At 41.9% G+C, this 23,064-nt stretch overlaps 1 protein-coding gene across 2 annotated transcripts in view; it reads right to left on the bottom strand.

Moving 5' to 3' along the window:
• Positions 1 to 23,064, bottom strand: part of LEPR (leptin receptor) — a 136,782-nt gene that overhangs the window by 62,777 nt on the left and 50,941 nt on the right. Inside the window, exons 5-9 of one of the 2 annotated variants that reach the window (XM_060231965.1) lie at positions 18,239 to 18,444; positions 13,331 to 13,476; positions 11,199 to 11,343; positions 1,592 to 1,885; positions 1,375 to 1,492 (exon numbers count right to left, since the gene is read on the bottom strand). In XM_060231965.1, the coding sequence (XP_060087948.1) occupies positions 1,375 to 1,492; positions 1,592 to 1,885; positions 11,199 to 11,343; positions 13,331 to 13,476; positions 18,239 to 18,444 (909 nt within the window). The remainder of the gene's footprint in view (positions 1 to 1,374; positions 1,493 to 1,591; positions 1,886 to 11,198; positions 11,344 to 13,330; positions 13,477 to 18,238; positions 18,445 to 23,064) is intronic. The other variant, XM_060231967.1, reaches the window with a different exon arrangement.

Genomic DNA, 23,064 nt, shown 5'->3' with positions numbered 1-23,064 from the left:
ATGAAATGAAGAATTTAGTGTTTTTAGTGTTATATAGTTTAATTCATCCAAATATGCTGTTACAACTGTATGAAAATGTTTCTGCCCCAAATAGTACATTTTGTTTTAATTACTGCAAAAAGTACCGTATTTGCCGGCATATAAGATGACTTTTTTGCCCTGAAAAACATGCCTCCAAGTGGGGGGGTCATCTTATACGCCGGGTGCACTTCAGTTGGGATAGACATAGCTGCCCATAGTGGCCTTCCGATGCTCGCCCGGTGCCCATAGTGGCCTCCCGATGCCCGCCCACCTCATTCTACATACCGTCCAGTATCGCACGGTATCCAGCGCGGCCGCAGCGGGTCATCAGCATTGGCTGCGGTGAGCATCAGCAGCGAGACAGGGTTGCCAGCCTTTTCGGCGTGACCGGCCTGTTCTGCTTGGTGGGAAGCAGCAGCACTCCGGCCCGCCCCTTGTCTACGCAGAGCTCGCACATCCGCACTTGTGCACTAGTGCCGGTCACAGGGAGATGCAGGGGCGGGCTGGAGGCGCTGCGGTTGCGCTGCAGCCGTACAATGGTGACAATGACAGGTACTGTATATAACAAACTCTATATTTTGAGTGGAAATGTGGGGGGTCGTCTTATACGCCCAGTCGTCTTATACTCCGGCAAATATGGTAGTAGAGGAGGAATGAATGATGCATGCTTTGGATCACCATTTGGAAAAAAAGTGGGCTATAAATATCTAAACAACACCTTTAGAGAAAACTGGTACACTTGTGCATATTTTATTGGAATGTCCCTTGTCAACAGGGCTTTTTTGTAGCGGGAACTCCTTTGCATATTAGATTACAACAACACCCCCCTCGATGTAGCCAATCCTCCAAGAGCTTACAGTAGGCCCTGTAAGAAATGCCCTGTAAGCTCTTGAAGGACTGGCTACATCAGGGGAGTTCCTGCTACAAAAAAGTCCTGCTTGTACATGATGCTTAGGAATTCATTTTTATCATACTATTTGCATAACATTTCTTTTTTTACCTCACTATGAGACAATTTCACTCCTTTTAGGCTTGATAAGAGCGTATGTACCACATATATTTCAATGTTCCCCATAACTTCCATTTTTTTCCTAACAAAGGATTTTCCCCTGGCTTCAAGGCATCAGGAAATTTTGCATTTCTAATCTCACTTCACCTTGGCCATCTTTTGCCTTGTCCTGGTGCAGATCCAATTTTGTGCTGGTTCAGATCCATATGTAATAGTCCCTTTATCATCATTTCAATTCTAATCTAAGTCAACTGAAGTCAGTGACTTAAGTGTACAACCCTGCTGTAAATCATTCCATCTCTGCTTTAAAGCACTGTTTAATAAAATGTTATCAAAATACATACCTGTAGTACCTTAACAGCAAAGTGCTTTCAGAAAGCAGCCGGTCGGTGCTGGTTGACCATCTGCATGTCATTTTTTGTAAATTCCCATACGTTTCACATGTGATATTGATATTAACATCTATTTGAAACACAATTCATTAATTAATAGGGAAAAAACTAAGATTAAAGCATTTACCAAAACATGCAGATATTTATTTTAAAAGAACAGGTAACTTACCTATTATATATAATTCTGCATAACGGTGATTACATTCTTTGTTTTCATTACAACAGTATAAGGCATTAAAGAGGAAATTACCACCAGGTTTCATTGCATCTAAATTAATAAGTGTAACTTTTCCAACAAAATCATTCACAAGTGTATACTGACTTCTTGGAACTTCTTTTGCTAAATTTAACCACCAAACTATTTTCTTGGATGAGATTGTTTTGTTCTTGTTTTTGTAAATACAATAAAAGGAAACATTAGTTCCAATGCTTGCTAGAATCTTCGGAGGGAAGTACATGACATCTGTCACAAAACAAACAATACAAACAATAGTAAATTTCAAGTAAATGTATGCAATGCAATACACTTTTAACATATACACTTACTTTATATAATGATAATAATGTAAAACTGGTGCCAATTTTTGGTTTAAGTTTCTTACTTATGCTAACCACTATATACACTGATTCATATCGACTTAAGGATCATGAATCTTTCCCTTGTTCCACTCCTGTTCTGATCCTGGAAAAGTTGATTCCCACAGATGCAGGACCCATGTGGATTGTAAATGAGTATAATCACCCTCTACTCCCTATTATATCAGTGCAGCTCTGTTGGACAATTTAATCTCCTTCCCCTTCCACGCTACATCCTCCAAGTGCTTAGTCTGCACGGGCCTTGCAGTTCAGGAATCAATTTTCCTCATGTTTGGACTTAACTGCCGAGGGGAGCAGAACAAGCAAAATATCTGAATCCATCAGTACCTTCTACTCAAAGATTGCTAGATCCAACCCAATGTCATATCTGGATTTTATGAGTATGCATAAACTATGAATTCTCAGTGTGTGACTATATCATGAATACAAACAACAAATGCATCAACATGTGTCTGTTCTGTATATATGTTTAGTGAACAAGAAGGTAAGACTAATCATTATACTTTTAAAAAACAGTATTTACACATAATAAAGATGGATTAAATCTCTAAACCACATGATGGAGTTATGTTGTTTAGGTTACCCAATTTGCTTTTTAAAATAATTAAATAAAATGCTCACAGATTAAATTGTGGTATAATCAATTAAAATATCTGAACAAAGGCACAGACTTATAATCAGGGCTTTTTTTGTAGTAAGAACTCCTTTGCATTGTATTTGTACTGTAAGAGGAAACTGAACAATAGCCTATTTAAGAAAAAGTCTAAATTTTCTACTTAAGAAAAAGTCTAAATTACACTATGAAACTGTATAGTATCTCCAGAAGCTTTTGCTAATCTTTTAAATTAAGTGCCCCACTCAGATCCATGAAAACTAGGTAAGGAAGGACCATTATAATCCTTAGATTTCTAACTTTGATGCACCAGACAGAAATGCTCAGAACTGCCAGGACTCAGAGAGAGATGGGTCAAGTAGAGCTGTTCCAGTTTGTCTGCTGATTAAATTATATGTCACTGAACTGCCCAAATGAAGCAATATGGACAGCTTTTGAATTTGAATTTGGAATGCCTGACAGTATCACAAGTTGAAGCCAGTAGAGATGTTTTCCATAAGGACATGGTTCTAAGCCAGGACACTTCAGGCTATGTGCAGCCACCAATCCATGCACTGTTCTCTGCAACTTTTTAGACTTTAATACTAAGTGATTAAAGCATATCCCCCACCCAAAGAAAGAAAGATGATGGTTTCAAAGCTATCTTTAAACCTGCTAAAAAGAATGACTCAATAAAGGAAGCCACAGCCCGCAATTTGCAAGACCTGGGCAAGGCTGTTAATGTCACTATGAGTTAGAAGCAACTTGACAGGACTTGAGACACAACTAAAGAAATGTTGTGGACCATAAATAATTCCCCCAAACCTGTGATTTAGCACCAGAGGTCTAAGATGTGAAGTCTCTTTCAGGATCAGCCTATATAGTGTTCAGTAAAGTCTGAAGTCTTCTTTCAAGTAGCTCATCCTCCTGCATTTGAGCCATTGCTCAAAATTTAGATCTTACCTCCTCCACAAACACACCCTATGCATAGTGAGATGCAAGCCAGTGCAGTTCTAAGCAGTTACTTCCATTTGTCCATCGACATCCTAGAAGGGCTAACTCTGTTTAAGATTGCAACATTAAAGTACCTTCCTACCTCTTCCCAAATCCAGCTGTTCCCACTCCTCTCACTGCATAAACCCTAGAAAACAATGAGGGCTCTCCTAGACTATTACTGAGTACAGCCCCATAGCTAGCAACTTTTTGCTTGAGGGGCCCAAGTGGGGCCGGCTATTATATGTCTTTGTGGAGCTGTCACTCCATGCTTATACTTATAAATAAATAATAAATAAATAATAAATACAAGTGGTTTATTGCATAAAAATGTTTCAGGGTTTTTATTACTATTGCTACAAATAAAAGTGGTTTATTGCACAATAATGTTTCAGGTTCATTATAATTTATTTCAGAAGGAAGGGAGAATCAATGGAAGTAACAGGAGGCTGAAATTGGTTCCTTATTTCCAGTTTTTTTTTTCATTCCTTATGCAACCAAAAACACTGAGGAGAGTTTGAAAGCTCTGAACACCAAAGTACTGAAACACCAAAATAAGGGGTGGACCCTACTATATAGTACATGTCACCATGTTCAGTGGACTTTCCCTTTCTAGGAGACATGTTCTGGTTCCCTGTACAAAGAGCTCTTCTCATGCCAGCTACTCCAAAGCAGAGTGCCCCCGAGACAATCACACAGAGAGACACTTGAGCCTGGCTGCACCACAAAACAATTTTTGGACTACCACAAATGACACATTCCCACACTCTGGAGACTGTGTTCTCCAAGAAGTCATGCAGTGGTGCCCAGTCCAAACACTGTTTGCCCTCTACACTCCAAAGTAAAGTCTGAACCACCATATATCATAGGGGTGGCCAAACTGTGGCTCAGGAGCCACATATAGCTCTTTCACATATATTGCGTGGCTCTCAAAGCCCCCACTGCCTCATTGGCCAACTTAGAGAAGGCATTTCTCTCTTTAAAACATTTCCCCAAGCCAACCAAGCTGGCAGCTTGGAGAATGCTTTTAAAGTTGCTTTCTTTCCACCTCTCCCTCCTCCATCTATTTGCCTTCCTTCCTCCCTTTTCTCCCTCCCTCCCTACAGCTCTCAAATATCTGACATTCATGTCTTGTGGCTTTCAAACACATGATGTGTTTGGCGTGGTCCAAATATTGTTTTAGGGTACAGCCTGGCCCCAGTGTCTGCCTGTTTGAGAGTCCTGGGGGCACCTTGCTCCGGAGCAGCTGGCATGAGAACCACTCTTTGGACCATGAGGCAGTACATGTCCTCTCTAAGGGCAGAGTCCCCTGAACATGGGGGTGTATGAGATATGGTGGCCTAGACCTTATTTTGGGGTTCAGAGCTTTCAAACTCTCCTCAGTGTTTTTGGTTGGATTCATGAATAAATAGCAAAAAAGAAATGAATAAGGAACTGGGAATAAGGAACCAACTTCAGCTTCCTAGCAAAAGACAAGATTTACATTTCCCCCAGGCAGTATTTACAATAGGTGGAATCTAGGCAGGGGCCTCAGAACAAACAAGCAATTGATCTGGCAAATGCTTTCTTTTATGGCTCTGAAGGTGTCAGCAAATGCTAATTTCAGGGAGACAGGGAATCTCAAATTGCACCAACAAAATCAGACCACATTAGTCTGCATTGAAAACACACAGAAAAGAAGTCAAACATGCCCAATAAAGGACTCTACTCAGCATTCTGTAGAAAGGATGAAGGAGGGCAAAGGTGGGGGGGAAGCCAAGGCTGGAGGAGGGGGCCTGTAAAAAATGCAAGGAGGCCCCTCCTTCTCCGGCACCTGCAGCCCTACGGTGCTGAGTAAACACAGAAACTCAAGTTCTATCCTTTTTCTTATCATGAAAAGAGATAAAGAGCAAGAATCAGAACAGTTACAGAATATTCCAATAGGAAGAAGAGAAGAAGAGATTGGATTTATACCCTGCCCTTCACTACCCAAAGGAGTCTCAGAGTGGTTTACAATCTCCTTTCACTTCCCCTTCTCACAACAGACACCCTGTGAGGAAGGTTGGGCCGAGCTCTTTTGAGAACTATTCTTGAGAGAACAGCTCTGCTGAGAACTTGTCGCTGACCCAAAGTCACACCAACAACTGCATGTGGAGAAGTGGGGAATTAAACCTGGTTCTCCCAGATTAGAATCCATACTCTTAACCACTACACCAAACTGGTTCTCAATAACACATAGCATTCTTTGGGATAAATATACAGATGGGGATACCAGCCTCCAGGTTGGACCTGGGGATACCCTGGAATTATACCTCATCTCCTGATGAAAAATGGATGCTTTGGTGGGTGAATTCTATGGCATTGTAACCACTGAAGTCCCTCCCCTCCTCAGGCTCCACCCCCAAATCTTCAGCAGCTTTATGACTTGGGTGGCCGGGGAGACCTGACCCCCGTTGTTGCCAGTGTTGTATGCAGGACTTATTTTGAGCAGGAATGCAATCTGGCTGGCTTGGTATCCCCGTCTGTGGGTGTGGCCTAATATGCAATGAGTTCCTGCTGGGTTTTTTCTACAAAAAATCCCTGTGTGAAACAATGGTGATGTTAGGGGTGTGATCCAATATGAAAATGAGTTCCTGCTGGGCTTTTTGATTTATTGATTTACTAGGAGTAAGGCCCATTGTGAAGAAAAATTCAATGGGCTCTAGAAGGAGGCTATGGGCGAGTGCCTGCCATCTTTGCTGTCTTCCCACCCACCCAAGTGAAGGCATTGATCCCCCCCAAACTCAAGGGGAGTTAATGTCTGCCATCTAGAGAACAGTTGTCAATCTGAGTGATCTCCAGTGCCTCCCCAGAAGGAAATGGCATTGTATCTGTCTGAGGTCCTATCCCTTCTCAAACCCCACCCTCTCCAGGCCCCACCCCTAACCTGGAGTTGGCAATCCTATCTTCTTTCCTTTATCTGCCCCTCTGATTCAGCTTTCCATTGCCTTCCCCCTCCCTGCAGCTTCTACAAAGGAAAATGACTGCTTTCTTCACAGTGGGGGGAGGGGTTTCAAAGCAGTTTGCATCATTCTCCTCTCCCGTCATGTGATCTGAACAACAACCCTGTGAGGCAGGTTAGCCTGGAAGTCTATGCCTGGTCCGAAATCACCCAGGTAGTTCCCACATCAAGAACCTGGGTCTTGCAGAATCCACTCTAAAGCCCTAACTCATATGTCCTCCTCAAATACCACCACAGAATCTCCAGGAATTTCCCACCAAAGGTACCACTAAAGGCCTCTGGGTGAGCGCCCCCATAGGGGGGCTGATCTCTGCCATCTATTTGGATAGCAGTTGTAATTCTAAGAGATCTCCAGCCCTCACCTGGAGATTGGCAACAATGGTTTCCCAGGAGGAAAGGCCTTTTCCTCAGAGGCCTGTAGTGATCCCTTAGGAATTTCCCACCAAGCCTGGAAAGGTACCACTAAAGGCATCTGGGTGAGTGCAGTGAGTGCAGGGGACGGACGGTAGCTCAGTGGTAGAGCATCTGCTTGGGAAGCAGAAGGTCCCAGGTTCAATCCCTGGCATCTCCAAAAAAGGGTCCAGGCAAATAGGCATGAAAAACCTCAGCTTGAGACCCTGGAGAGCCGCTGCCAGTCTGATTCAGTATAAGGGTCTGATTCAGTATAAGGCAGCTGCATATGTTCATATGTTCATTCAACATTCCTGGGCGAGGCAGGGAAGTCAGCCAATGGGATGCCAGAGACACTAACTGACATGTGATGGGCCAATTGTTTGTTCTTAAAATATTAGCAAATGGCCTTCCTCAGTTTGGCCATGGTGATAAGAGAATTATTACTATAGATTGTATTGTATTAATTTATTATGGATATGTTATTAATACATCAGATGGACTCTGAAAAAAATCTGAAATTGGAACTGTTTTTTTGAAAAGCAGAACAAATTTACAGCTACACAAGCTCCTATAGAATATTAGAGTAGGAAGGAAGTGTGTGTATGTCTCACTGAGAAAGTACTTCAACAATTATAATGCCAGACAGATCTCATTCACATTACATCTTCAGTGGTCCTGGAAGCCCAGTCATTAATTTGATTGCTAGTTTGATCATTAATTGAACGCATTAAAGGCCTTAAACCTGCAATGAAGATTCTTACTATAAAGAGCTAATATGCTGAATAGCGTATGACAACTCTTTAACAGATTTCCTGTATTAGCTAAGAGGGATTTCCCACAAAACATGGTCTCTTCTAAAAGAGAATACAGATTTACTAATTTTCTCTAAGTATGGACTTCCTAGTTAAACGCTGGCCTGAACACAATAATAATTAAACACATAAAATATATGCTTTGATTTAAAATGGTTTGATTTAAGCATTGTGTACTTCTGGTGTTAACGCACTTAGATGAATGCAAAACAGGCTTTGTTTTTACTATCTGCACTAATGGCTTTATAGTTCTTCTATGAGTGTAACACTAACTTGAGCCATTGAGCAACTGATTAAATTTGAGGCCCCTGCAGGGAGAAAAATTATCTTCCGTAAGGTTGTTGTTATGCATGTCACAACAAGATATTTGACCAGTAAAACATGTTTACTGACTACTAATATTTTATATCAGCCATCAGATAAACAACTATCAGGAACTGCGTATACACTTTCCAATTGTCTGGATTAGAACCCATGGTTTGTAAGCACACAAAGATCCTTTTCATATTCCTCCCTCCAACTTTCCTGACCACACGAAAGTTTATTCCTAATAGCCACACAGGTCATTGGAGATGGAAAACAGTCAAAATACTCTCTCCCTTCCTGATTTTTCAAAATTCCAATGACACCAAGAGACACCAAAGAGTGAATTAGTCCCCACTTTCCTGGGGTCAGAAACTACTGGAGGGAGGGAATGTGGGTTGGATCTGTAACCATCTGTGACCATCAGCACACTTCTGCGAAGAGATAGCAGGATCTGACCCTACATGTGCAACCCCAAATTGCTGTTATACTAGTAGACAAAAGACTCACTGAGCCTGAAAATAAGAACATAAGAGAAGCCATGTTGGATCAGGCCAACGGCTCATCAAGTCCAACACTCTGTGTCACACAGTGGCAAAAAATTTTATATACACACATACACTGTGGCTAATAGCCACTGATGGACCTGTGCTCCATATATTTATCTAAACCCTTCTTGAAGGTGGCTATACTTGTGGCCGCCACCACCTCCTGTGGCAGTGAATTCCACATGTTAATCACCCTTTGGGTGAAGAAATACTTCCTTTTATCCGTTTTAACCTTTCTGCTCAGCAATTTCATCGAATGCCCACGAGTTCTTGTATTGTGAGAAAGGGAGAAAAGTACTTCTTTCTCTACTTTCTCCATCCCATGCATTATCTTGTAAACCTCTATCATGTCACCCCGCAGTCGACGTTTCTCCAAGCTAAAGAGTCCAAAGCGTTTCAACCTTTCTTCATAGGGAAAGTGCTCCAGCCCTTTAATCATTCTAGTTGCCCTTCTCTGGACTTTCTCCAATGCTATAATATCCTTTTTGAGGTGCGGCAACCAGAACTGCACACAGTACTCCAAATGAGACCGCACCATCGATTTATACAGGGGCATTATGATACTGGCTGATTTGTTTTCAATTCCCTTCCTAATAATTCCCAGCATGGCGTTGGCCTTTTTTATTGCAGACGCACACTGTCTTGACATTTTCAGTGAGTTATCTACCACGACCCCAAGATCTCTCTCTTGGTCAGTCTTTGCCAGTTCACACCCCATCAACTTGTATTTGTAGCTGGGATTCTTGGCCCCAATGTGCATTACTTTGCACTTGGCCACATTGAACCGCATCTGCCACGTTGACGCCCACTCACCCAGCCTCAACAGATCCCTTTGGAGTTCCTCACAATCCTCTCTGGTTCTCACCACCCTGAACAATTTAGTGTCATCCGCAAACTTGGCCACTTCACTGCTCACTCCCAACTCTAAATCATTTATGAACAAGTTAAAGAGCATGGGACCCAGTACCGAGCCCTGCGGCACCCCACTGCTTACCGTCCTCCACTGCGAAGACTGCCCATTTATACTCACTCTCTGCTTCCTATTACTCAGCCAGTTTTTGATCCACAAGAGGACCTGTCCTTTTACTCCATGACTCTTGAGCTTTCTAAGGAGCCTTTGATGAGGAACTTTATCAAAAGCTTTCTGGAAGTCAAGGTAAACAACAGATCTGTCTTGTCTTGGATGAGGTTATGATCCCCTTGAAAAACCAGGTTTGGAGTTTGGGACTACCAATGGACACAGCAGTCACCTTAGAAAACCAGATGACTGCACTTGTTCCTGGTTTAGTCAGATGTAGCCACAGTGATCCATGTCTTAGTTACATCTAGACTGGGCTACTGTAATAGACTCTATGGCCCTGTTCAGATGCACAGTATAATCAGGTGTAGCTGCTGTTTCTTTCCGTATTTAAAGTGGCTGATCAGACAGCAACATCTGCCTCCCGGTATTAACTCGTGGTAGCCCCCCCCCCCAAAAAAATCCTTCTCAGAACCGGATTATTTTGTTACCTGCTCCTTTGTGGTGTTTTTTTGAGTTCTCCAGTTTCACCTCGTAGTTTTCTCCATCTGGATAGTTCCACTGCGATATTAACCAACTTCTGGATGTCTGAAGGCTGTCCCAGAGCAAAAGGAGCCTCAGACATCCAGTTTACAGTCGCTATTTTTTTTTTACTACTTAGCGGTATGTGCATAATGCGCACATGTGCATAATAGTGGAGGAAAAAATGGTGCCATCGTGTGGATGGCAGAAGACGGTTTCACCGCGAAGTGACTCGAATTGCAGTATGGCAGTCTGATCAATAATATCCGGAACAAAGATATTTGGAACAGAACCGGGTCCGTTTAATAGACTCAACACGATGTGTGAACAGGGCCTTATTTGTGGCTGCCCTTGAAAAGGGTAGCATCGCCAGCCCCCAGGTGAGGCCTGGAGATCTTCTGCTTTTACAACTGATCTGCAGCTGGTGGAGATCAGCTCTCCTGGATAAAATGGCTGCTTTAAAGAGTGGACATAAAAAAGGACTTTTCAGTAGCAGCCCCACAATTACAGAACAACCTCCCCTGAGAGGTGCATCTGGCTCCCTCATTTTTGATCTTCAGGAGTTAAATTTAGGACTGCATTTTTTTATCTTCAGACAGTTACATTTAAGACTGCATTGGGCTAATTCAGTTATTATTTATTGGTAGTCCTAATTGAGATTTTAAATTTTGGTCTTTCATGTGTGTGTGTTTTTACATAACCACTGTTTTATGTACATTGTAAGCTACCTTGAGTTCTACAAAGAAGAAATAATAAATAACTAAATAAAATAAAAACCACATACTCCAAGACATAATATCATGAAGCCATAAACTTTTAGAAGGATAATTTTATGTACTGCAACACCATTTGGAATTATACAGAACAAGATTCTACTGTAATATTGTAATGTCACAGTATTATGTATAAATTTATATTTGCCCATGTATCAACTCTGTCACACAATATATAAATATATATATTTCTCAGCAAATAAATATTCCAGCATTGACTAATCAGATTTCTGTTGAGGACATACCTTGTAGGCTCAAATTAAAAGGTGAACTCCAGTCACTCCAGAGACCAGGTCCATAAATACTCTTGCATCGAACTTGAACTACATATGAAGAATCAAGCAGGGTATTGCTTAGGATCAATGAGGTTTCCATGGTAATTTCAACTGCCTATTTAAATTATTTTAAAAAACCAACATTTTAATCCTTGTATGCTACTATTTAGTAAAAACAAACAAACAAATAAATAAATAGTGGCCAATTAACAATAACAAACTTTTAAAATAAACACTAGTCAGAGCTTCTTTTTGTTTTTTAAACACATAGTTTAGAAATAGTATAGAGTATGGCCCAGATCCAAATTTGCATATAAAGTCATTTCTGGGTCCTCTGTAAATCATAGCCTCTTGCACCTTCCCCAAATTGCTAAGGAGTAAGGAGAAAAGAAATCCTATGAATAGTTTCTGCTCACCAAAGGGACTATTTGGATTCTGGCCATACTCATGCTTAATTAGCACATGGTTGTAAACTGCATTTAGAGAATGGATTTCTCTAGATAGATTAGGCCAATGGTTACACATAAACTAAGCCACCACCTTTTATTCCCAAAGCTCATTTTAAAAAAAATAATTCCTTGGTTAAAAGCTACTACAGTATGAGTCAGTAGAACAGCAATAAATAAGTCTTGCTGGAATAGCAGTTCAATGTAACTGGTTTCAATGTAACTTTCAAAATATTGTGCCTTGGAACTATGGCTATGTGAAAATATGAGGAGACAATGCTGCACAGTGGGTAGGTACCGAACCTGGACTGGCCATGAAGCTCTCTGATGACCTTGGGGTGCAGTCACATGTCACATTAAAAGCGGGTGTGTAGCGCTCAAATTTGAACCACTGAATATTGATTCGATGCAGGGCCGATCAGACGAGCATCCAAGAATGCGACTCATTCTGTTGTTGAGCGATCAGACATCCAATACTATCATGTTCTTTTCTTGGCGCATGCGTGATCAGATGGTGATTTCTGGGAGGGGGGGTCTATTGAACATGTGCCCAACTGTTTGGAGGTGGGAAATCAAATGTTGCTTCAGAGGTGGGGGGTGGGGGGAAAGTTTCTGGAATTAACGTTGCTGATTCAAACCAGGGAACTGCCAGGAATTACTTTCTTAGAAATTGGCAGTGACAATATCTGGAAATCCTCCACATTTTTTTTCCTGTTCTAAATAGTGGGATAACGTTCCCCCCCCCCCCCCTCTGATCCTGTGTTGATTGGAGAAGCAGAAGCGTCACCTCAGATGATCTGGCAATGTGCATGTCTGCTGGGGCTTTTTTAAAAAAAAACAAAAAAAAGTGGAAGGGGCGGTAAACATTCCAAGGGGCAGTATCACGCATGAGCTGTCCAAACAGGAAAAAACCGATCTTGTGCCACTTTTTTGAAAAAGGGCTGGACTTTCTGCGCTATCAAATTAATGCGGCATTGATTCGCAGCAAGCTGGGCTGACCCTGGATGATGCTCGATTGCCAGATGTAGATGTCTGGATGAACATATTTAATCCGTCAGCGAAACGGAGCTGTGTCGCCACTAATGGTACGTCTGACTGCACCCCTGGACTGGTTATTATCTCTTCATCCAACCTACTTTATAAGGGTTACGTGAGAGGTAAAAGGAACTTTACATGGCACTCTGAGCTCCTTAGGAACAGGATGGGATGATGAAGATAATAATAACAGTGATATATATTAGAGATCTTCAGGCAGAGTGGAGCTTGCAAAACAGGATTTTCCCATTTCCCTCCATATTGCTGCAGCCTACTTAGACACCTGCAATGTTCTTGGGAGCTAAGAAGCTCTCATGAACAGCACAGGTAAAAAGTTGGAAGGAGAAACAGCACAAATCACTGCCCCCACCCACTCAGTCAATGGAAATGTATTTTTGTTGTCAGAAGCAGATACTAAGAAACAAAATAAAAATCAGTAACCATAATAATGTTATTATGACTATTAAGTCTATGACTATTGTACTGCATTACAGATTTTTTCAGAATTTCTGATAAATGACATGTTGAAGATCATTTGATGTTAAATGATTATCAGAACCTATGATGCATTTTAGAATTACTCCATTTAATAAAAATACCAGAAGAGAAAAGAGCATTTACCTGATAGACATTTTTAGTTGTATTTGCAAAATATTTTATTTCATACTGAAGTGGATACGATTTTGGTGATGGGTTAGACCATGAGATCTTTAACTGTCCTTTATCTGTCATTTCTATTTTCACATGTAATGGAGGTTCAGGTTTTACTGTAAAAAATTACAACCAACACTGTACTTGCTAGTTAACATGATTGATATATATTTATATCATCTTGATTTTCTACATAAATCTTATGTTATACACCTCCACACAGATAAATTAAAGTCCGCATTGAAAATGGCATAGTAACTAGGTCACACTTTTAAATCTAGTTGGCCTTAAACTACAAGGCACTTTCCTACTGCTTCACGTCCCAATACAACAGAAGAATTTCAATATATTCTTAAATGTTTTGCTGAAGTGTGGCTATGGTCTGGAACAGTTGTAGAGGCAGCTTGCTCTGTTTCCAAAGGCAGCAAAAAGACCATTCAATACTTGACGGCTTGGATGAGAATGTGATCCACAGTCAGAATGTAGCCATGAAACAGGAGCTCAGTTTAGGGTTCTAGTATTAAGGCAGTTTTTTTAGAGAAGAAAATTACAGAGAAAACTGATAACTGGACAGAAGGTAGAACCACCTATCCCTAAATCTCAAGGGATAATACCAGTATTTCCTTGTTTTTACTTGCTGTATAATTCTCTATTCATTATAAATCTAAACATGGGAAATCATAATATGAGATCATAGCATACCCAAAATCACCCAGCAGTTTTGAAGGTAGACTGAAATTTGAATCCAAATCTACCATAGTTAATCATCAAACATTGCTGAATTAACTTAGTTTATACACAAATGATTCCATGCTATTTCTGTTCATGAAGCATTTATAACCAGACCTCTGGATCCATCTTCAGCTAACTCAAAGTTATTAACGTGTTAATAAGTTATTCTTTTTATTGTTCTGGTATTTTATGTTGTGAGCCGCCCTGAGCCCGCCTCGGTGGGGAGGGCGAGATATAAATTGAATAAATAGATAAATAAATAAGGATAATGAAAATTGACCCACCTGAAATAGATTACATTCTGCTAGACTAATGAAGCTTGTATTGATTCAGATAGTTTACAAACATTTGAGTCAATGGGATAATGTTACATGAAGCTACCATCTGCTTTACTAATTACAAGTACTACTTTGTCATCGAATAGGAAACAAGGATAGACCAAGTAACAGAAGTGATATATCTGATCAGAAGCCTCTGAGGAACACCATGTGCACCTGCTATGACCCTACTTCTGTGCCATCCCCAGCTGTTCAAGCAATTCAGGTTGTAATGCTGATCAACTGGCTCACCAGGGTTCTGGTATGGAAGCACTCATTGCTGGAGTATATACCGTTTTGTTTTGTTTTTTGCACTTCCAATTATTTTGAGACACACACACACACACACACCCCAAGATAACAACAAAACTCGGATTAAAAATTGTTTTGGCCACTATTATAAACAATATCTATTTACCTGTTCTATGTAGAACCTGTCATTTTATATTTAGTGAAAAACCTATCTATACCTTGAAGCTCAATACAACTGACTTCTTAGCCAATCCTACCTAAAAAGCAAAATTCCTCAAAAGTCTTGATTTAAAAAACAAACAAACAGGGCTTACTATAGTAATATGAGAACCTGAAGTCCTAATCCAATTCTATCTTTGATAAATTTGATTTATATAGTTAATGGCTACGTTCCTGAGAAACCTGCAGGCAAGCCAGATATCTTTGTCAGAACAACAGAAACCAGCCAGAACAAGAAAACTGCAAAAATCAACTGAATCCAAAGACAGTTTCACATATGTTTTCACAGAGCTGATATTCACGTCTCCATACTTCATTCTGCAAAACTGAGAGTGCAAAAGTCTTCAGTGGTTTTGTCACACAGCTTCTCAAATTAGACCAAGAAAAAGAAAGTCAGAAATTGTCCTACAGCCTTCAGGATATGGCATGATTTTGGATTCAATTTTTGTGTTAGCACAGAAGTTCTGCTTATTATAGTTTTGCTTGTATCTTTTTTTTTTAAAGCTTAAAGATCTCTTAGTTTTAATTGTGGCCTACAGGGCTTGACAATGTCGAATTCTGTTGCCATGTGTACTGTTGCTATGATTTAGAAGTTCTAATGCGACATCTCCACTCCTGTTAACACTAATCTTTCACATAACACTCCACATCAAATGGCTCTTTTTATATAGGTTACTAATTAAAGTGCACAATACTTAAACTGAGAATAAGATTAAATTAGTTGCATGAGAAGCTCTGCACATGCTCCTAAGTCCATTTTTGTTCCTTTAGCTTTTTGTTAGATGTTACTAAAAGTCAGGGGCTATTGTTATAACTCATGTTATTTTATACCTGGCAAGAAATGGTCAGTTTTCTCCTTATTTTGTAAAATCAGCTTCATGCAACCAGAATTAAGGAAAACCTTTGGTCCATCCTGAACATACTGCCCATCAATTTCATTGGATGCCCTCATATTCTAGTATTTTGAGAGAAAAAGTATCTCTCCACCTCATGCATAATTTTATAAACCTCGTGCATAATTTTATAAACTTCTATCTTGTCCTTCAGTTGTCTCTTTTATAAACTGAAAACTTCCAGACTCTTCATCCTTTCCTCATAGGAAAGTTGCTCCAACCCCCGAATTATCTTGGTTACCCTCCTTTGTACTTTTTCCAGCTCTGCAATATACTTTTTGAGATACAGTCACCAGAACTGTACGCAGTATTCCAAATGCGCCAAACCATAGATCTAGACAGGGGCATTACAGTATTGGCTCTTTTATTACTACCATCTAACAACCTACTGCTTGGCCAACATGGGAGTCCATAGAGTAGCCCTAAAATGGCTTTCCTCATTTCTCCTTGGTCAGGGACAGAGGGTGGCACTGGGTGTCAACTAGGTATCCCTTTATATGCAGAGTTCCTCAGGTAGCAATCCTCTTCCTGATGTTATTTAATATCTATATGTGCCCCCTCACTCAGCTGGTGTGGAGTTTTGGGCTTGGGTGTCTATATCTGTTATTGTATGGCCACCTAGATACCCACCCCACATAATCTGGCCATGGGTTTGGAAGCTGTGGTGGGATGGCTAAAAAAGAGTAGGCTGAGACTGAATCCAACTAAGATGGAGGTTCTCTGGATGGGGAGGAACCTCAGGGCTGGGGAACAGACTTCCCACTCTTGATGGGGCATCATTAACACAGGTGCAATCTGTCAGGAGTTTGGGCATGATTCTGGATGCCTTCTTAACTATGGAGGAACAGTAACAAAAATTGCCAGGCTGACGTTTTTCCATCCATGCCAAGCAAGACAATTAACCTCCTTCCTGTTGTGCCCTGACTTAGCCTCAGTAATCCATGCAACAGTCACCTCCAGGCTAGACTACTGTAATTTACTCCATGCTGGCCTGCCCTTGAGACTGACCCAGAAGTTCCAACTGATCTAGAATGCTGTGGCACAAGTCCTGACAGGAACACCAAAGATGGCACATATACAACCTGGTCTGCACCAGCTACACTGGCTCCCAGTAGAGTCCATGTTGATGACATGGCATCTCTGCAGGCGCAGGACCTAGTGTCCTCCATGGAGACACTGGGACTCAGCCAGATTATATCAGCCCCCACTCACCAGGCTGGTCACACACTGGACTTGATCTTTGGGGCCAGGATAACACCCAATCTGATAGCTGTTGATACAGTTCCATGATCAGATCATTATGCCCTGAAAGTCCGACTGGACTTGTAGCCCTCCTCCTGTTCAGGCAGCGAGCAGATTTATGCTCGCCTGCGGAGCCAACTGGACCCAGAGTGGCTTCAAGAGGCTCTGCAGGATCCGATGTCCCCTGGTGGGTCGATAGATGAGTTAGTAGAGGACTGGTACTCCCAGTTCTCTGCAGCCATTGACGACATTGCCCCCCGGCGCCCTCTTCGTCGCCGCACCAAAGCAGCTCCATGGTATACCCTGGAGCTGCAGAGGATGAAATGGCAACTTAGACTGCTAGAGCGAGTGTGGCAGAGATCTTATGACGAGGAGTCTAGAACTTCTTATAGAGTGTTTATGAAGACCTATGAGAAGGCAGTGAAGTCCGCTGAGAAGGAATTCTTTGCGGCCTCCACTGCATCAGCGAAATCAGGCCCAGCCCAATTATCTAGGATAATTTGCTCATAAACCAAAAATATAAAATGCTCTGGACTTAGGAAAACATTAAATGGCTAAGCATTGCAAGTTTCTCCCCCTGCCCCCAGGTCTACTCAGATTGGCAATAGCTCTTCAGTGTAGTATCCCTCTTTGGCTGTGGGTTCCCAGTTTAGAGTACTCACTAGACACCAGTTTTAAGGTCCATTCAGCAGAGACAGGCTGGCTCAAAGCATCACCGCTTTATTTGCAAGGTCACACAACTCCAGCATGGAACAGATTCTAACTGGCCATATAAATGCTGAAAAGTGAAACTGAGCTCCCTTCCATTAAAATACATTGCAGCACAGACAAAAATGTAAGACAAGGAAGAAGAAACTGGGAACTTTGGCTTCAAAGGATGAGGACAGGAGTGGGGAGGGGAAGAAAAGAGCCCCACGGGCCTGATTAAAGCCCAGGGCAGGCCAATTCTGGTTCACAGAATGGTCATTTGATACCCCTGCTCCAGCATACTGCAAAGTAGTAAACGACATGAAATTGAAATCAGTGTGTCTCTCCTGGGTGACCACAGTGTTTCACAGTGTTGTAAGTGCTGAAATGCTGTAAGACATGAATACTAAGAATTTCCTGGTGGTGTTGCCTAAAGTTTAGTACTGCTACATTACAAACAACTGGATTCAGAAAGCTGGGTGCCTCCTTCAGTGTATATTGTGATTCTGTGCTCTGTCCAATAGAATGAAACTTACCAATATCTAATGGCATGAGTGACATTAATGGTGACTGGAGCAATGCTATTCCATGTATGATCTTGAGCCACATAATGTAAGTGTGGTTGAGTCTCATTGAAGGTATCCGACATTCGTATTTTTGATGTTTTAAGGCAATACAACGAGTAACTGTGAAATTGTTCTTTAGTAAATTCATAGAGTTGCTTTCCAATGATACATCTGTTCTAAATTGGAAAAGAAAATGAAATCCATTAAGGTTTTTTAGTATTATATCCAAAGTAGATGTTGTTTTAGAATACATTCATTCTTTCAGTTAAGAACCCTACTTAGGGTTGCCAGGTCCAACTCAGGAAATATCTGGAGACTTTGGGGGTGGAGCCTGGAGACTTTGGGGTGCAGCTGGGAGACTTTCCTGTTCCAAATAATAAATAAATAAAATACAGCAGTACTATTTCCCTGAATAAAGTCTTTATTCCCCCCCTCTTCTTTTTTTGCCTTCAGAGGGTTCCCCTTTAGAGGGTTCCCCAGCAGTTGCACTGCCACTAAATGAAAGTGAACACACATACACATTCACAAAGCAGCCAAAATAAACAGTTTGCAAGCCCACACTTTTGTGATCTCATTGGGGCAATTTACTCACAGGAGTTGCTGAATGTAGCAATATGCTGTATTTCAACCACCTTCCTCAGACTAATACAGAAAAATGAAAGTACTGAGCAGAGCAGTCTAAGGGGTGGAGTTTTCCACTGTCCCTTTTACTATGGAAACAACTTCTGAAACCAGTGCAAAACAAACAAAGGAACTGGGCTCTCGCTATTCCTCTCACACACTCACTGGGAAGAGCTATGTGACTCTGCCCAATGGCTCCTGAGCCCCCGCAACTTTAGTCTCACTGAGATTTATAGGCACACTCATACCTTCCAAAATACAAGCAGTCTGCAAGTTTCTGTTTTCAATTTTAATATTAAGGTACGATGTAGTTGAGCATCAGAGTCAAATATTCATTTTCTAAGATGGGATTTTGTCAGCTGTGGGTTCCAAGAGATCATTGGGAATAAGGTATCTTGAGAGTATGCTATTAAGAAACTCAAGGCGCTAAGGGTCTTTAGCTAACAGTAGCTTGAAAGACTGATGACTAAGGGAATTAGATCTTGAGTTTTCAACCCTTTTCCAATAGCTAATGATTATTAAGTGTGCACGAGCCATAAGAGAAGGGATACCAGTTTCAGCTCTCATCAGATCAACAGGAGACCCCTTGAGAAGCGCTAAAATACACCGTAAAAATTCATTCTGAACTACTTCAAGGCTAGCTAAATTGGCATTATTCCATCCCCACACTTCAACTCCATACAGAAGGTGGGGTATGATCTTACTCTTATATAATTTCAGAACAAGATCTATAAGGCGACCACCCTTAGAAAAGTAAAAGCTCAAAATGGATCCAACCAATCTAAGTGAACTTAGGCCTAACTCTGGTAAAAAGCAGGAGATTGCTGAGAATGCCAGAACATCTCTTTACTTGTACTTGCTTTTGGTTGAGGACAGCAATGGGATAGCAATTGTCCAGCACTCCTGGGCTTCCCAGGCCCTCTACCTGCCTTCTAAATGCTTTGGGGAGTTGCAACTGGATCTGAATCCTTCACCATCTGGAACTGGTTTCATTTAGGAATCTGTATTATGCTTTTATTATTAATTTAATTCTTCATTTATACATTGTTGTGTTTTTACCTTGATTTAAGCTGCCCTAAGCCCTGCTTGCAGGAAAAGGCAGCTTAAAAATCTAAATAATAAATAAATAAATAGTGCTTATGTGCATTTTTCAAGAACAGCAATCAACAAGTACCATTATTAAATAGAAATGAGTCCTGGGATCAGTGTCATTATGGCTTGGTGAACAGTTTTTATTTATGGAAAATTCATAATTCTAAAGTCAAAAGGCATGCCAGAACAATCAGTCTACACAGTAACAACATACATGTATCTCACACGCACACCAATAACAGCATAAATGTGTCACACACACACCATGTATGTTGTTACTGTGTAGACTGATTGTTCTAGCATGCCTTCTGAGTTTAGAATTATGAATTTTCCATTAATAAAAACTGCTCATCAAAGCCATAATTACAGTAATTCCAGGACTCATTTCTATTTACCGTAATAATGGTACTTGTTGATTGCTATTTACACACACACACTTCAAGTATATGCACATTTTTACAAGGGCTTTTTTTTTTAGCAGGAATACACAGGAATGCAGTTCTGGCTGGCATGGCATGAGAGGGTGTGGCCTAACATGCAAATGAGTTCCAACTGGGCTTTTTCTACAAAAAGCCTGATTGTTACTGTGCAGATTGTTCTAGAATGCCTTTTGCCCTTAGAATTATTAATATACCAGGACTTCTGGGGGGCATCTCATTTTCCCTCTTGCATAGGGTTGCCAATCCCCAGGTGGGGGCAGGGGATCCCCTGGTTTGGAGGCCCTCCCCCTGCTTCAGGGTTGTCAGAAAGCGGGGGGGAGGGGAGGGAAATGTCTTCTGGGAACTCTATTATTCCCTATGGAGTTTTATTCCCATAAAAATCATGGAGAATTGATCTGCAGGTATCTAGGGCTCTGGGGGGGGCTGTTTTAGGGGGAAGAGGCACCAGATTTTCAGTATAGCATCTAGTGCCTCTCCCCAAACTACCCCCCAAGTTTCAAAGAGATTGGACCAGGGGGTCCAATTCTATGAGCCACAAAAGAAGGTGCCCCTATCCTTCATTATTTCCTATGGAAGGAAGGAATTGAAAAGGTGTGCCATCCCTTTAAAATGTGATGGCCAGAACTCCCTTTGGAGTTCAATTATGCTTGTCACAGCCTTGATCTTGGCTCCACCCCTAATGTCTTCTGGCTCCACCCCCCAAAGTCCCCAGATATTTCTTGAATTGGACTTGGCAACCCTACTCTTGCACTATTTCCTCTTTGACTTCTCTGAAAGCCCCCATGGCTTCCCCCCCTTTAATGCTTCTTTTTCTCTTTCCTTTTCCCAGCCAAGGTACCTTTATCTGACCCCATCTTCAGTTTTTCATCCTTCCTTTTCCCTAGCAGCTCCTCTGCAGAAAAAATCTGGCCTAGATACATGGAGCCAGTCATCCGGCCAAGACCCAGTTGTGCAGAGTCAACGACCAGGCTGAGGCCCAGTAGCACAGTGAGGAACATGCAGGAATTTGCTTCCGGGGTGGGGGGGCACTTAACTTTCCCATGTATCCTTTTCCTCATCCTACTTCCTCTTTTCCCTTCTCCAGAAAGTTTCATATCCTCCAATTTCCTGCTTTTTCATCCACCTACAAGGAATACCAGAAATACCATGGAGGCAGGCAATGGCAAACCAGCACTGAATATCTCTTGCCTTTAAAATCACACAGAGTCGCCATAACTCAGCCATGGCTTGACAGCACTTCCACTGCCTACTTTTTATCTGCTGCTTCTTCAGCTATATTTATAATCTATTTGCATCATATTCAGATATATTAATATTTATTTCTATATATCTAGTTTTTCTCCCAACAGGGAACCAAAGCATCTTACATCATTCTCCTCTCCTCCATTTTATCCTCACAACCCTGTGATGGAGGCAGCGCTGGCTCAAGGGGGGGTGACGCCCCAGGCAGGAGCCCCCATCTCCCCTCACAGTGCTGCAACGTGCTCCATTGCACCTCCCTCCCCCCAGTGTGGCAAGGTGGCAGCACCCCCTTCCCTTTGCTCCCTACCGTGCGTTCACAGCCCGTGGCACCTGGGCCCTACCGTCCTGATGCAGCATGAATCTTCTCTTTAGAAAGACAAGGTTGAAGGGAAGGCTTCTACCCCCTCCCTTTCTGGAACCGGGAGGTAGGGGAAGTCAAGCCTTTACTTCAGCCCCATGCTTCGAAAGAGAAGATTCATGCCACATCTGGTCGGCAAGGCTCAGGTGCCGTGGGCTGTGAAAGCGTGGGGAAGGGAAGGGGGTGCTGCTATCCTCACCATGCGGCGCGCTGTGATTGCGGTGGTGGGGCAGGGAAGGGAATGGAGGGGCAGGCGGCAGCGGAGAAAGGAAGAGAAAGGAGGGGGAGGCAGTGGTGGTGGCAGCCGGCGGAGGCAGACAAACTAGGCGTTTGCCTGGGACACTGCAGGGGAGCCCAATGTGGCACCCCACCCTCCCGGCACCCTAGGCAACTGCCTAGTTTGCCTAGTAGGTGAGCCAGCCCTGGATGGAGGCTAAGCTGAGTGCTTGTATACTTCCATAACCAAATAAGGATTCAAGCCTTGGTCTCCCAGATCCTAGCCTGAAACTCTAACCAATACAACACATTGGTTTTTCTGGGATGGCTGCTGTTGAACAATGACAAGCACCTGGCTGGGTAAGTCATGCAAATCTTGTGTTGCAAGTTGACTGGTGGTAGCTACCAGGCCTGGCTCTAATGTGTACTCCCCTCAAAGGCCAGAACAGCCCTGGAAAGGTCCATGCTTCTACCCTTGCCTTTTGCTGTTAAAAACCAAGGCTTGAAATCTGGCAATATTGTTTAACAGTCTCCTTTCCCATTTTATTTATTTTTAGATTTCAGATTTTCGTGCAATTTTTTCCCTCATGTTTGTAGAAAGATCTATGTTGTAAGTTCAAGACTCTATCTCCAGCTTTCAAGGATGGTATCTGGTTAAAAATTACATATTTTTTTTTTGGGGGGGGGGATGAGAAACTAACAAGGAAATTTCTTCATTGGCCCTGCTTTGTTCTCAGCCACATTTCTCTACCCTTTTCTTACAATGCCATCTCCTCCTTCCATCTTTTTCCTTCCATACTTTTTCTTCACCCTTATGCTCAAATTGG

Source organism: Heteronotia binoei, chromosome 2 (assembly GCF_032191835.1).
Source record: "Heteronotia binoei isolate CCM8104 ecotype False Entrance Well chromosome 2, APGP_CSIRO_Hbin_v1, whole genome shotgun sequence".
NCBI classification, from domain to species: Eukaryota; Metazoa; Chordata; class Lepidosauria; order Squamata; family Gekkonidae; genus Heteronotia; species Heteronotia binoei.
Note: the sequence above shows the minus strand (reverse complement) of the source record. Positions and strands in the feature narration are given on the sequence as shown.